This window comes from Trichomonas vaginalis, chromosome VI (genome assembly GCF_026262505.1).
Source record: "Trichomonas vaginalis G3 chromosome VI, whole genome shotgun sequence".
Lineage (NCBI taxonomy): Eukaryota > Parabasalia > Trichomonadida > Trichomonadidae > Trichomonas > Trichomonas vaginalis.
The window spans coordinates 5,938,044-5,952,714 of record NC_067208.1 but is presented as its reverse complement, the minus strand read 5'-3'; the positions used below and the strand labels follow the sequence as shown (position 1 = coordinate 5,952,714).

Below are 14,671 nucleotides of genomic sequence, written 5' to 3'. Positions count from 1 at the left end.
AGAGGTTAGAAAACGTGTTAGATCTAACATTCTAACATAAACATTATTTTTGTGCTATGTTTTCATACGTGTGCGGGTGGTGATATCATTAATTTTTAAGTTTATTTTTTATTTTATTTTTATTTTATTTGGATGTAATGACAGAACAAAAGCAACTCATACAAATCAAAACATATAACAAACATACATTTAAACATTTATTCTTCCTTCCTGAGCATAACATGTTCTTTCAAATACATCCGAGACCAGTTGACTTTTCATTGACTGTTTATAAAGATAGAAATAGTTATATCATTAAACCATACGATGACGAAGGTAAGTTATGTAAATTGTACGTTAAGAAGTTAGAGAAAGTTTATGGCTTCAAGTATGACTACAATAGGGTTAACACTGATGATGAAGATATTGAGGAAAATTTATGAGAACATTAGTGAAGTTGTTAGTGAGAACGATAGTGAGAACGTTTATTTTTACATTAGTGAGTTCGTTAGTGAAGTGGTTGGTGGTTTTGTAAATATTTAAGGTTAAGTTAGTGTTGTCGTTTGTGTTGTCGTTTGTGTTGTAAAATATACGTTAACGGTTTTGTAAATATTTAAGGTTATATTGAGTAAGGTGGAACGCAGTGCCGCCATACCCAAGACTTGTATACTAACTGATTCTGGCCGACATTGGAGCGCTGCCAAAGCATTCAGGCTATTCCTGCCTTTATTTGGGAGTACAATAATAACACACCGCATGAAGATCTCCCAATTAATCCATTAACTGGAACAAATTACACGCCAAATCAAATGTATCAGCTGAAACCGAAATACACAAATGCAGATATAGAAAGGTTGTGGCAAATATGGGATACAGATACAGGCATGACCGCTGTTGACATATTCACAGCGTAATAATAAACATAATTTTTTAATTTCATTTTTAACAAGTTTTTTTAAATGTATGTAATGAATAATTCATTAGAATATGATAATGCACATTGTAACAGAATAGAACAATCACCAAAATTTTTTTTGAAATTAAAAAATAAAAGTAAAAAGTATAAAGTAATCTAACCAAAAAAGATATTTAAAAGAATTTTGGAAAAAACAGAATAAGGATAATGATATTATTTTAGATACACAATCGATGTACTGAAGAATAATCCGGTAAAATGATGATATAAAATTAGATTATTTTACAAGTAGCTAAAAGAATAAAACGATAATATAAAATGAATGAAGTTTAATGAAACAATAAAGGTTAAATAAATAATAAAGATTTTTATTTTATATCAGTATTGAGAAGAAGTAACAGCTGACACTTGGTAGACAACTTCTTTATGTCTAGAAAATTCTATCTTGCCTTTTATTTTTTTCTCGCTGTGAAACGTATTCGGTCATTTTTTTAAAAATTAATTTTTTTGTTAGAGATAAGAGCTAAAACTCGGTAAACAACTTCTTTATGTCTAGAAAATTCTATCTTGCCTTTTATTTTTTTCTCGCTATGAAACGTATTCGGTCATTTTTTTAAAAATTAATTTTTTGTTAGAGATAAGAGCTAAAACTTTGCAGACAACTCCCCCATGTCTAGCAAATTTAACATTTGTCTCCCATTTTTATATATTTGGTTTAGAATGTTCGAAAATGCGTAATATGGTCATTCATATTAATTGAAAAGAACCTTGAATTAATTCAATCTGATCTCACAAAATATTTTAAATTACAAACTTTGTAGTTTGAATAGATAATTAGTAGTAAACTCAAATAACTAGTTTATTTTTGAATAAAAAATATTTGAATTTATTCAATTTTGTGAATTTTCCTTCAAAAATCAAGTTTAAATATCTTATTTGCCATATAATTATAAATACAATGAAACATATTCGAAATTGAAAAGAATGACTTTTTCTGTTCTTTCAATCATTCAATTTGAATTTTGCAATATTGGATTTCTCATTAAATAGCTATTAAAAACAACAAGCAATTTAACTTGCATTCAAATTTATTTGTGTTATATTCAATCTTCTCAAAACTTATAATTTTCGGCTATAGAATGATTATATGCTATATAATATAATAAACCTATAATAGTATCATTCTTTCAATTATTTGAAGAGAAAACCGAAAAAATCTATTTTCGGTCTATAACACAACTCTGAACAAAGTTAAAATTGAAAAATAATAGCGAATAATGAGACAATTTACCAAAAGAAGATCAAATTGTTGTAAACAGAAATTCATCAAAAGTGACACCTCAGAAAAGCTACAATATTGAATTTTTGGAACTTTTGATAGAGCACGTTTTTAAATATTAATTAAAGTAAATGTATATTTTGTAAAGATTCTTTTTAATAAAAAAATAAAATTTTGAAGAAGAACACAAAATCTTCTGAAAAATAATATCACATAAACTCATATTATTTTCTAATATATAACTATTTTATATAATAATCAAATTCAATGATCTTAAAAGCGAAGGATAAACCTCAAAATTTACGAATATAATGAGTGGGAATATAATGCTTATCTATCATAAAACCATATGAAATATCAATTTTTGCTTTACGCCTAATTTTTGACGACAATTAGCAAAAAATGTTAAATGTTAACACTCACTCCATTTGAATATGAAAAATAAAATTGGCTTTGATTAAATGTTTTTATTTATCATGCAATTCTTTTTGCGACCAAAGATTTGAATAAAATTTCAAAAAATAAGATAGCTTAAAAAATAATATACGGTAGTGTTATAATTTAAATGAAGAAGTAATTTAAAACGATTTTATTTATGATCAAATTTTATATATTTTTTTGGATCAAATCCATTTTAATAGAATAGATGAATTCTATAAGTAGTGAAACCATAAATTTTAACATTTACTTTTCACATACACATATATAAAATAAAAAATAAATTAAAAATAAATTAAGGTTAGTTTTTTGGGACAAACGGCTTAAGGTTAATTTTGGGTCAGTCGGTCAATGACCTTAAGGTTTTCGTTAACGAAACCATAAATTTTTTAAAAGACCCCTACAGGGTCATGAGCCACTTTGTGGCTTAGGTGAGATCTAGGGTTGTTAAAAATATCAAAAATTAGCGTTTTGAAGACACCATGGTGTCTTATAATTTTCCCTTCCTTATTGGCGTGTAGAAATAAATGCGCCAATAGATTGAAGAAGAAGAATTGTTTTTCTCTTAATGAACTTTAATCCTTTTGATATAAGAATATTAAAAACATTAATATAATTTCGATTTCGGAAATTAAATTTCCAAATTTTTTGGGTTATTACTTACCAGAAGCGGGATTTATTCCAGAACCACCACCTCCACCAGAAATGAAGGAAGTAAAACCAAAAGATAAAGATGAGAAAAGCACTCCGTGCCATTCAGCGTCTCGGAGAGACGATTTCAAATACTTAAATTATGTGAAGAATGTAAAGAGGGTTAAGGATGATAATACATCAGAACTACTGAGATTGAGAGTCGAAAACGATAAATTGAAAAAAAGAAAATAGGGAGTTAAAGAATAGATTAAAAGAGGAATTAAAGAAAGAGGTTGATTATAGGATAGATTATAAACATTATCTACAATCGTTTTATAACGAAGGTGCGGAATTTATGGAAAAATTAGAACCTAAGGAGGAAAATAAAATTAATGTAAGAAATTATAAACAGTGGAAAGCGTTAAATTCAGACGATAACCAAAAAACGTTATCGTATGATAAATGGGATGTGTTTATGCGAAATCCTTTGAAAACGTTTTGGAGTTAAGAGATTTAACATCAACGGGAGGAAGTCAATATTTCCTTTATTGAAAGAATGGATTGAAGAATATTTAGGTCAAACGTCGGCAGAAAATAAATACATGTTCTGCTTTAGGGTTAATTATAAATGGCATTCTAAACCATTAACTCCTGAATTATTTAGAGAGTTAAAAGAAAAATTTACTTATGAAAACTTTTTGTATTCAGCTGAAAATTCATTTGATAATTACGTTTCAGATCCAGAGATTACAGAACTTCCGCCATGGTATTTATACGATGCGATTTCGTTAAGGGAAGTTAGAGAAAAAGGTTATAATGAAATTGGTGGTTCATTCTTCAAATACTTTAATATAGGGTGTCCAAAGGTGTGTTTAGCACAAACCTGAATACTGCGAATAGAAATAAACAAGTTACATATATATAAAGTTTATTTAAATATAATCACCATTGGATTCAATCACGCGTTCGCAGCGATCGATCCAGGCTTGAAAGACACGCTTTAAATCATCATGAGAAAATTGCTCAAATTGCTCTCTTACAAAATTTTCAAGATCATCTGGACTCGCGAATTCGCGTCCTTCAGCTCTCTTTTTTAGCGTGCCGAATAAATAAAAGTCAGAGTGTGCAATATCAGGTGAATAAATTGGGTTTGGAACAACTTTGACATTGTTTTCCACCAAGTAATTCATTACCTTATGACTTTTGTGAACTCTTGAATTATCAAAATGAATTGCAAACTTTTGTTTTTGTTGTTTGGATTTCCCAAACTCATCAGAATTGATAATTTGAGTAAGAACATTGTCAATTAGATACTGAGCATTCATCGTATTAGGTTTTTGAAGAATATCAATTGCGATGATGCCATTCACGCCCAAAAAAACCGACAACATCATCATTGGTGTGTCAATTTTTTTCTTCGGGAATGTTTGCGGATTTTCATCCTTCGGGATCCACATGATTTTGGCTTCTGTTGCATATTGAAACCAAGACTCGTCCCCTGTTACTAAAAAGCGAAACTTCTTGGATTGATACGCACCCAATATAGAGAGGAGCTCTTTCGAAGATTAGACTCTAGATTTTTTTTGAACTGAATTAAGGTTGTGCGGAACCCAACGTGTATACGCTAGTTTGTAGTTCAAATAATTGTGCAGATAATAACTGACTGTTGTACGTGGTATCTTTGTCATCTCCTCTATCCTTCTGAGTGATGCTCTTGGGTCTTCATCTAGCGCTTGAAGAATTGCTTTGATTTTTCTTTGATCCGGCGATTTTTTGTCAATTTTTATGATAGGCGCCTTTTTGTTCATGAAGTGATACATCCTAACATGATACGTTACAGTGGAATAGCTAGGAGCATCCATACCGAAGCATTTTACCAATGTCTCGTAGATTTTTTTACAGTCTTTGCATTTTTTTGCAAGAGCGAGGATGTTTTCTTTATGATTCATTAAAAAAATGAAAAAAATCCCGCCAAAATTTCCCGCGAAACCGCCTCTTGTCTCAAAATTCATTTTATATCCCGGCATGGCGCCAAAATACAACATACTCATCATATACATATATTCATATTTTTTATTATATATTTATAATCAGCATATATCTCCTTTAATAGTCTCATATAGAGCGCTGTGCTAAACGCACCTTTGGACACCCTATATATCAGGTTTAAATTTAGAAAGATATCAGATATTTACGGAAGTTGTTGATGATAAAAATAACCAGATACCAGAACTAAACGATTGCTGCTTCATTTATGCACTTCAGAAGTCAGGGAATTTTGAAGAGGATAGTTTAAATTCCATTAGATTAAGAATCCGCAACCGTAATTTATCACAGTCGAACGTTAGGCATTTATGCGAAGAGTTCGGGATTAAAGCAAAAATAAGACAGTTTAGGCTTAAAAAAGATGTAAAGGATTGATATAAGCACGAGTTCTTTTTATCTTCTCTCCAGTATTTTCATTTCGGAGTTGATACCAACCATTAACGTAATCTTCAACTCTCCATATATCCTGTTTAACTTTCAAACGTTTTTTAGCCATTGTATCATAATCTTCTAAAACATAAACTTTAGAACCTTCACCGACATCATAACCGGGTTTATGTATGACGTTGAAATTTTCTGCTTTAATTCTTCTAAATATTTCATTTTCAAGTTCTATATCACCTGCTACCTGATTAGGAGTTAATGGAAAATTCATGATTTTAGAAAGTGTTGAGTGCGGTGTGTTATTATAAACATCTACTAACTGTTGCATTAACGTTGGGTTTAACTTCTTTCTGACATTAAACGCCATGTCTCGTAAGGTTCTGATAGCCCTATCAACGATTGCTCGTGAATGATGATAAGGATCCGTTTTATAGCTATCCTTAGGGGTTATTAACCTTATTCTTTCCACAGGAATAAATGTTATACCGTTATTTTTATAAAACTTTTTAGATTTGTCAGAGTTAAAAGCTCCTTCGCCATCTCCTTTTAACGCTTTTATATCTGCACCCTTTCTAATTATTTTCTCCAAAGCGTTTAAATATAAACAAGTATTTCTTTTATCTTGCGTTAACGATTCGTAATTGCCGTCGTTAATTAAGTTTGTAGGTTCTACATAAAGTTTCCGAGTGTTATTTTCAATGGCGATAAGATAAACTTCCGCACCGTTAAACATTAAATCGATGATAAATAAACCGTGAGGAGAAACAGAATGAAGGTAATATTGTCTATTACTTTTCGGAAATGAATTTACTAAATATTTTTCATTCTTCAAATACGGAAATTTATCGTCTATGATTAAATATGCCTGCTTAGATTTAGTTCGAAATGGTATTGGTATAGGTTCAATCTGCCTTTTAATTCTCGTTATGTCCTTTCTATTCTCGATTCCTTGTAAATACTGTTGGTAAATTTCATTCGAATCCCATGGGGATGGTGGAAAATCTTTAATTTTATCCATTAACTCTTCATACGTTAATTCTCTGTCAGCCGTTTTAATCAATTCATCTAATAACTGTTCAAATGTTTTCTTTTTCTCTTCCTTCTTCGTTAAGCCGCCATGCGGCAAGGTCGTAGACCATGGATTATGGTCTTCCTCCTTTTCGATTCTTTCTTTTTTCATCGCTGGTGCATAAACTTCATTAAAATATTTTTCAAATTCCCCCTCAGTCATTTGATACGGTTGATTCATATCATTTACCAAAGCTTTTCGCAAAACTCTCTTATCCATTTTGGGAGCGTTAAGATAAAAATTCATTCTCTCCGTTAAAAATTTTTTACGTTCTTTTGGATTACATTTCTGTAAAAACTCACTCCTTCGTTCATCCATTATTTTAAGATATGAATTCCAAAGAATACGCCAATTTTCATTTTCGGGATTTCTTGTAATGAGATAACGTTTAAAATACTGAAATGAATAATGGTCGTCTATTAATATTCTCTGTCTCCCAAAATATGTTTTTTCGTCTTTATCCGCTTCTACATATTCAGGTTTACTGTGAAAAGTTTTATCATATTCATACGGTATAAACCCATGGTCTTTATCACATTTATTCCTTACGTAATTGTCGATAGTTTGAAGAAGGTTATTATCCGACATATTTAAGTATTATTAAATATTTCATATGTTTCACCGTTTTCTAAAAGTTGTTTTATAACAGTACCACTGCTCTTATTACTAAAAATTAACGCTTCACGTTTGTTTAAGTTCTTATACACTTCATATATTTCATCTCTATCCATCGGTGATGAAAGCTGATTAAATATATAACAGTAACGATTTCGAGGATAACCACCAAACATCCATACTGAATCAATATTAGCTTTTAACTGAGGACTTATTCCTTTCCAGTCCTGTATATTTAAAATATACGTTGAACGTGTATGGCGATTCTCTAACAAATACCTAAACTCTTTAGCGTTTGGTTTCTTAAATACTTCTAAAGCATCGTCGTAAAGAATTAAAGTATGCAACGAGGGATTGTGGAAATCATTAATGTATAAATGTGATAAAATATCTTTTTTGCATTCATCTGTTAATCTTCCTTCTAATTTTTTGAATTTAATTTTGTCGTATGCTTGCTTATATTCTATTAATTCGGTCATAAATGATTCACTCTCCTGATATGAAATTAACACGGAAGGAATTTTAACTAAAGGTTTGAATTTCCTAAACGTTTCATCGTTTGGGTTATTTGAAACAAAAACGAAAAGGTGGTATTTTGTGGGAATTCTGGAAATCAGAGCTGCTATGTTAAATCCGTTAAAGGTTTTGCCACTTCCTCTCTGACCAAGAAATATATTAATGCTATTGTACATTATATCAATTTCGGGATGTATGTCATGCTGTACACAATCCTCATTATCGCATTTCGCAAATTCTTCCATTATGTCATTATACAATTTTCTTTTAATAGACATTTTAATAAAAATAAAAATAAACGAAATTTTACATTAAACCTGTGCAGTCTTGAGAACTGTGTCTTTTATTAATTCGAACTGCTCAGATAATGCGTTAAATGCATCTTTGATTTTCTTTATCTCATCCATAACTTTTTTCTCTTCGTCTCTGTCTTTTTCGCCATCCTTAATATTTCTTAAACAAATTTCTCCTTTAATTTTAGTTACTTTATAACCCGGGATGTGAAAGATTTTATTTAATTTTTGAGTCGTCATGCCCGCGTACTTCTCCTGGTCTGCACTTATTATTTCCGAAAAATCATCTTTGGAATCACAATCTATAACTTCTGGCTGAAATGGTTCGATGATTTTAATCTTCGGTAATTCTTTTCTTATATCGTTCAATACTATTTTACTACTTTTAGTCATCTTTTATAGGAATTAAAAATTACATTTATTCATAAAATTTTAAATTTTTTATCTTCTATAAAATGTGGCAAGATTGCAAAGCTGATAATGACTACGAAATATTTTCGGAATACCCGTTTGAAATAAGGAGAAAGAAAGACGGTTATGTAATTCATGAATGAGATAACGGAAACGGTTATATACGAATTAAGTTAAACGGAACGGGTTATTTGAAACATAGAGTAGTTGCACAACAATTTTTAAACGATTATGACGAAAATTTAGAAATCGACCATAAAAATCATGAACGAGATAATTACGATATAGATAATCTAAGACAGGTATCACATTCAGAAAATCAGAGAAATAAACAAGGTTATGAGGGTCGTGAGTTTAACTACATTCAAGAACTACCAGATTCAGCGTTTGAGGTTAAAAATTATTCACGATTCTTCTTTAACGATTTATATTTCGATCCTGAAATTGAAGTATTTTATTATTATAACGGCGTGAAGTACAGAGAGTTAGAGATAAGAGAAGATAAATACACTCATGCGTTATATGTGGATTGCTTCGATAAAGAGAATGTAAAACGAAAGATATACTATAACAAATTCAGGAGGGAATACGATGCGTGAAATTTTTAACTTATTTCAATCTTATTTTTGTACTTAATGCCTTCGCGTTATCGAATGCATTCGTCCAATCCCCGTTATCTACTGCTTTCATAACTTCATTAGCGCCATTTACTCCCGTTTCTACAGCTAATCCTAATCCAGGTTTAAATCTATCAAGCACAGGAGCGATAGCAGGAACAACCTTAGCAGCAGTTCCGACGATGCCTCCAATAAGATTTTTACCGAAATTTCATGCTTTCTTTAATCCAGACTTTATTTTATTCCAAAAGCCCCAAGCCATATTATTTAATAAAAGATAAAAAATAAATTTTGCCTAACTAATTAATTTATTTAAAACATCCTGATGATTCATTAACGATTCGTTAACGTTTCGAATAAATTCGTTAATATCTATTAACTCCCAATTTCCATCTTTATTTTTAATTCTTAACGCCCAACTCTCCCCGTTATATCTTGCTATCACATCTGTAGAGTTAGTTTTTATTACCAAATTACCATTTTCAGTATCTATTAAATAATTACCGTCAACAGTTAGTTTATCAGTGTTTAACATTTTGAGATAATTTATATCTTCGGGATTACTTAATAAAGTTTCATAACCGTAACGCCTTGACGAATCCAACTTTCCGTTTAAAATTTTCTGAAGTTCCGTAATCTGTGTTATATCGTGAGTGTGTATTGGTTCCATATCTAATTTATTACCCAATTCATTTTTAACTTCTGCCATTTCTTCCTTATTTACCGCATCTGCTTTCTTTAGGAAATCATCAAAATTAATGTGTGAAAAGTCAGGAACGCCATTTTCTATCTGAGCTAAAGTCCATAACATTTATTATAAATTAAATATTTAGTTTGTATGAAATAATGGATGATGAAGAAAGCCCTTCGGGCTCAACGTCGCAAAGCGACGATAACAACGGTTGTAGAATAGCATAAAAATATTTTTGGGTGACATCTCACCTGATTTCTCACCTGAAAAAAATTAAGTTTATTTTTAAAAAATTATTTTTTTAATTTCTCTAAAAGATGACAAAAACTTGCGAATTTTATATTGGACCGACGCAATGGTCACCTTCAGGAGCAATAGATTTAGAATTAAATTTAACTGAAGAAGCTGAACAACGTATGAAAGAAAGTTGCGGTTACAGTCCGGATTCAGACGTTAAATTCAAAATACATACAAAAGTTCCTTTATACTATAATAACGGATTATTCGAAGTAACTATATTAAACGAAGAAATATCAGAAGCTGAAAAGATGAAAGCTGAATTTATTCAAGAATTACAGAACAGGGAGAAAGCGTATAAACTTTGTTGTGATATTCTTTCAAGAAATATGGAATTTTTAGGTAAGAAAAAACGGTTTTTGTTAACAATGGATGAGAGACGTGCATATAGTTCATTTCATAAACAATACAATTTTTATTCCCATCTTAGTCAGATGGATTACCTTAAAAGAAGAGGATTGGAAGATTATGAGTATAAGTCATTATCAGATTTGGAGAATAAGATTAATTATATAAAAGAATATTTTAATGATAAATATGTTGAAAAACCCAAAAAAATCACAAAGCGACACGGTACGAATGTGAAATAAAAACCTAATTTATTTTTCATTAATTTTATTTTTTAATTTCTCTAAAATGTACCCAAAAAGAATAATAACCGATTTCGAATATTATCTCATCGATTCGCTAACAGACCCTCAAAACTGTGTTGATGGTTCTTTTAGATTTGAAATCGAAGGTACGACAATTTTTGTCTTTACTTACGTCATAAAAGAATATGACCGTTATCATAACGAAGTTAATGACTTAAAACTTGAAATAAAAAACGGAAAAATTATGATTTCAAACGTGAAGATCCAAATACTGCCGGAGATGATGAAGAATATCGAAAAGTTATTGAAAATGAAAATAAGAGGTTAGATGCAATAGAAAAGAAATTTAATGAATGTTTAGTGAATACTTATGAATATGTTTTACTATCCAAAAGATATTAAATTTATGCCAAAATTTATTTTTGGGCAGAAGGTGAGATCTCACCCGATTTCTCACCTGATGAAAATTAAGTTTATTTTTTAAAAATTTATTTTTTTAATTTCTATAAAAAGATATGCTCACAAAAATCGAAACATCCACAATTTCGATAACGGCAGACGCTAGCGGCAGGACTCTGTCCACAGCACCAAATTCTTTAGTCATGAATCCTACATCAATGTTAGTAGAAATGAAAAACTTTATTCCTTCTTCATTTACTTTCGAAACAGAAATGCTAAAAATTAAGCAAGAACTTTTAGCAGGAAATTTAGACTGTAACGCGAAAGATGAAACAAATGGACAGGAACTATATGAAATCCAAGATATTGTAGATCATTTACCTAAATTACCTGAAGTACAGCAACAGAAATTAACTATTCCTGAATTCGATGAAATTGAGGTTAAAGTTACTGATTCTGCAGAAATTAAGAAATTCATTCGTAAGGTAAATTGTGAATTCTTAGGTTTTCATTACAACCATAAGGTTATGGATAAAGACTGTGACATGGTTTATAAAAACATTTCGGATATTTATAAATCTGAGGAGTTTAAGATTTACGATAACTTTTTAACTTTATGTGCTAAATGTGTGTGGGAGATACGAGATAAAGACAGAAGAGGTAAAGTATGGCATGAACAGATAAAACCAACTGCTTCAGAATTAAAGAAAGCCATTGATGCTTTAGTTATTTTGGCAGGTAAGGTTTCAGAATATAACACCAAAATGAATCCGCAATGTTCGAAATGTAAAGCAGCTGTGAGGAAATATAACTATTCCGTAAAAGAGATAGAACGTATGAGAAACAATTACGCAGATTTAAAGAGAGAGGCAGAAAAACCAGCCGAAGATAAAATGAACATGTTAGAATTTCTGAATAAAAATTATCCCACAGCTGATGATTTCCTTTTATCTGATGTAAAGAAGAAGTATAAAGAAACTTTCGGTCTTGTTAAAACTTTCGATATATTAACGGCAGAGATTGAAGCTACAAAATTATTTAAAATCTCAAATATTCATCGTGTATACCACGTTAAACGCTTATAAAACATGAAGGTGAGAAATCGGGTGAGATCTCACCTAAGCCACAAAGTGGCTCATGACCCCGTAGGGGTCTTTAAATATTTTTAATAAATTAACAACAATCTGACCATAAACGCTCCAACTTTAACGGGTTGTAAGTTTAAATCTGAAAACCAAATTTTAAACGTTTTCTTAAATCCTGTATATTCATACTTAGCCGTTTTTCTATTAGCTTCTTTATTAACGAAACAGCATGAATAATCACAGTAATGGTCACGCTGAATGAAATCAGCATGCATTATAACATCACCTACTAACATATCTTTTATCACCGCCTTGCACTGTTCGACCACAATATATTTTTTATTCTTCGAACCTATAAATTCTAGAGGAAATTCGTTTTCAAGTTGATTAGTCCAAAAGTAAGTTTTAGCTTGGGTGTCTAAACTCATTATTTATTTATTACAAAAATTATTTTTTACTTTTAATAAAATGAATTCATCGTTCAATACCCGTTTAACTAATAGAGAAAAACAGGGAAACGTTGCCGGATACTTCGAAAATTTATCAAAACCGGTACAGGTTAATGATGGAACAAGATCGTTTGTACTAAAGACGTCCGACTGTCACGACCAATTTGCACCTTTCAATGAAAATCAGGAGACACGTGCACCCTTGACTCACTCGGATCATGTCATCAGCCAGATTACAGACGGATTTTATACATTCAAGATTCGGTTAATGTTGCAATTGGTCGGCATCGATAAAAACAATTTTAACGATATTGACCACCTCGTTAAGTTATTCATTGGATGGAAGAGCTCAAATCAAATTTTAGACCAACTACAAATTTTATGCAATAACTTAAGCACAGGATATCAGCAAAACGAATGCGTTAGGGAAGGTTTTGCATATTCGACAATCAAACCAAAACAGGAGAAAAAGACTAAAAAATTTACTCATTCATTTTACGAAAACGTTTCTTACTACTCCTCATCTGTTTGCGGAACTTATATAAACATTGCTGATTTCAAAGATGGATTACCTCATCCCGTCGAATTTGAAGCAAACTTACCGTTTGACGATATTTTAGCACTTCAGGCTTTCGACCTTTATCCTAATCGTGAATGCGGAGAGTTAGAATGTAAATTTTACGTAAAGTCTAAATGGCTCGTTTGGTGCATGGTTGACCCGTTGAATGTTAAGATGTATAAAGAATATGTTGAAGGTCAGAGCATTAATTTCACAACCGATAAGAATTTATCATCAATGTTCAGACACGCATTCACACAAATTAACAATGAAGCAGAAATTATAAATAAATTTAACATAACGACTTCAACTGTAGGAGGTCAGGAGGTTAAATCACTCGATGTCGGTAAAGGAATGTGCAATCTTCAGTGTGTGGGAATGACAGTCCTAATGTTGAAATCAAATATGTACGGTTTTGGTGTAAATCAAACGACTCAGGAAAAGATTCATGAAATATTCAGTACTCCTCAAATGATTCCTTCTCAACAGCTTGATTATAACGCTTTCCTGATTGCTGCCTCAGCTGCTGGTATTCAATCAACAATCAACATGCCAGTAACTAACACAACATGCATAAGTATAATGTTTCCAAAACATGATAACGATTATACAGTATTTGAGAACCCAATTTATACAAACCTTCAGCTTACCGTTAATGGAAAGAACATGCCGGACGAGCCGGTTGATTCAACAGGTGCTCGTTTCTTACAACAAAATTTGGTAGCTTCTGACTTATCAGGAGGTTTGGAATGCACTAAAGAATTTGAAGATTCAATCGTAATGGCAAAAAATACCCCAACAGGTCAGAAATATCAGAACTGTTTAAGTGATGGTACATCGTTTATGTGGAACGTTCAGTGTGAAAGAAATAACGCCGGATATACTTTCGACGGCATTGATTCAGACGGTCAGAACATCCCTATACAAATTAAAGGAAACCCATTATATACGGGAGAAAATGATACATATTATAACTTCAATAACGGTGTATCAAGACCTCCAGCACCTCAGATATGGTTATGTAGAGATACATATTTCCTAGTTTTCTCACAAGGCGTAAAGTATATCGGTAACGACACACCACCAGGTAAATAAGAAACTAAATATTAAGAACTGACTTTTTATTTTTACATAAATGTTCAAAGTTGATTTATCAAAGTTTGATAAAAGCGATGTTAAAATAGGTGACTATCAGTTTACAACGGATGATAAGGGAGCGTTAAAGGTGGTCAAAAATGAAAAAATCATTGCTGAGTATAACGGTACCGAATGGTTATTTAACGGTAAAAGTATATCAGCTATGTGGGAAGCTTTAGAAAATCATTATCAAGCAATTAACAGTTTAGGTTTCATAAGAAACCATAAAGCCTAACGGGATTTAGTGAAGAAATAAATAAGTTTA

General features: G+C 31.1%; 4 protein-coding genes and 1 pseudogene across 5 annotated transcripts, besides 7 other annotated features; 1 reads left to right on the top strand and 4 right to left on the bottom strand.

Moving 5' to 3' along the window:
• Window positions 1–654: part of a mobile genetic element that runs on past the window's edge.
• A 501-nt stretch (window positions 655–1,155) lies between these two features.
• Window positions 1,156–1,184: a mobile genetic element.
• Window positions 1,185–1,289: 105 nt separating this feature from the next.
• Window positions 1,290–2,129: a mobile genetic element.
• A 73-nt stretch (window positions 2,130–2,202) lies between these two features.
• Window positions 2,203–2,240: a mobile genetic element.
• Window positions 2,241–4,097: 1,857 nt separating this feature from the next.
• Window positions 4,098–5,401: a mobile genetic element.
• On the bottom strand, window positions 4,178–5,305 carry TVAGG3_0813050 (annotated as a pseudogene). Its single transcript has one exon. A coding segment is annotated over exon 1 (1,128 nt).
• Window positions 5,402–5,411: 10 nt separating the features above from the next.
• Window positions 5,412–6,420: a mobile genetic element.
• Window positions 6,421–7,334: 914 nt separating this feature from the next.
• On the bottom strand, window positions 7,335–8,153 carry TVAGG3_0813020 (uncharacterized protein; the record flags this gene model as incomplete). The annotated part of the gene is made up of 1 exon (XM_001583550.1): window positions 7,335–8,153. One exon carries the CDS (start codon window positions 8,151–8,153, stop codon window positions 7,335–7,337), a length of 819 nt encoding a protein of 272 aa, XP_001583600.1.
• A 33-nt stretch (window positions 8,154–8,186) lies between these two features.
• Window positions 8,187–8,561, bottom strand: TVAGG3_0813010 (uncharacterized protein; the record flags this gene model as incomplete). The annotated part of the gene is made up of 1 exon (XM_001583549.1): window positions 8,187–8,561. One exon carries the CDS (start codon window positions 8,559–8,561, stop codon window positions 8,187–8,189), a length of 375 nt encoding a protein of 124 aa, XP_001583599.1.
• Window positions 8,562–9,491: 930 nt separating this feature from the next.
• Window positions 9,492–10,007, bottom strand: TVAGG3_0813000 (uncharacterized protein; the record flags this gene model as incomplete). The annotated part of the gene is made up of 1 exon (XM_001583548.1): window positions 9,492–10,007. One exon carries the CDS (start codon window positions 10,005–10,007, stop codon window positions 9,492–9,494), a length of 516 nt encoding a protein of 171 aa, XP_001583598.1.
• An 813-nt stretch (window positions 10,008–10,820) lies between these two features.
• Window positions 10,821–12,258: a mobile genetic element.
• Window positions 12,259–12,729: 471 nt separating this feature from the next.
• On the top strand, window positions 12,730–14,364 carry TVAGG3_0812980 (uncharacterized protein; the record flags this gene model as incomplete). Its single annotated transcript, XM_051247734.1, has 1 exon — window positions 12,730–14,364. The coding sequence occupies one exon, from the start codon at window positions 12,730–12,732 to the stop codon at window positions 14,362–14,364; it is 1,635 nt and encodes a 544-aa protein (XP_051083209.1).
• Between the last annotated feature and the right edge of the window lie 307 nt (window positions 14,365–14,671).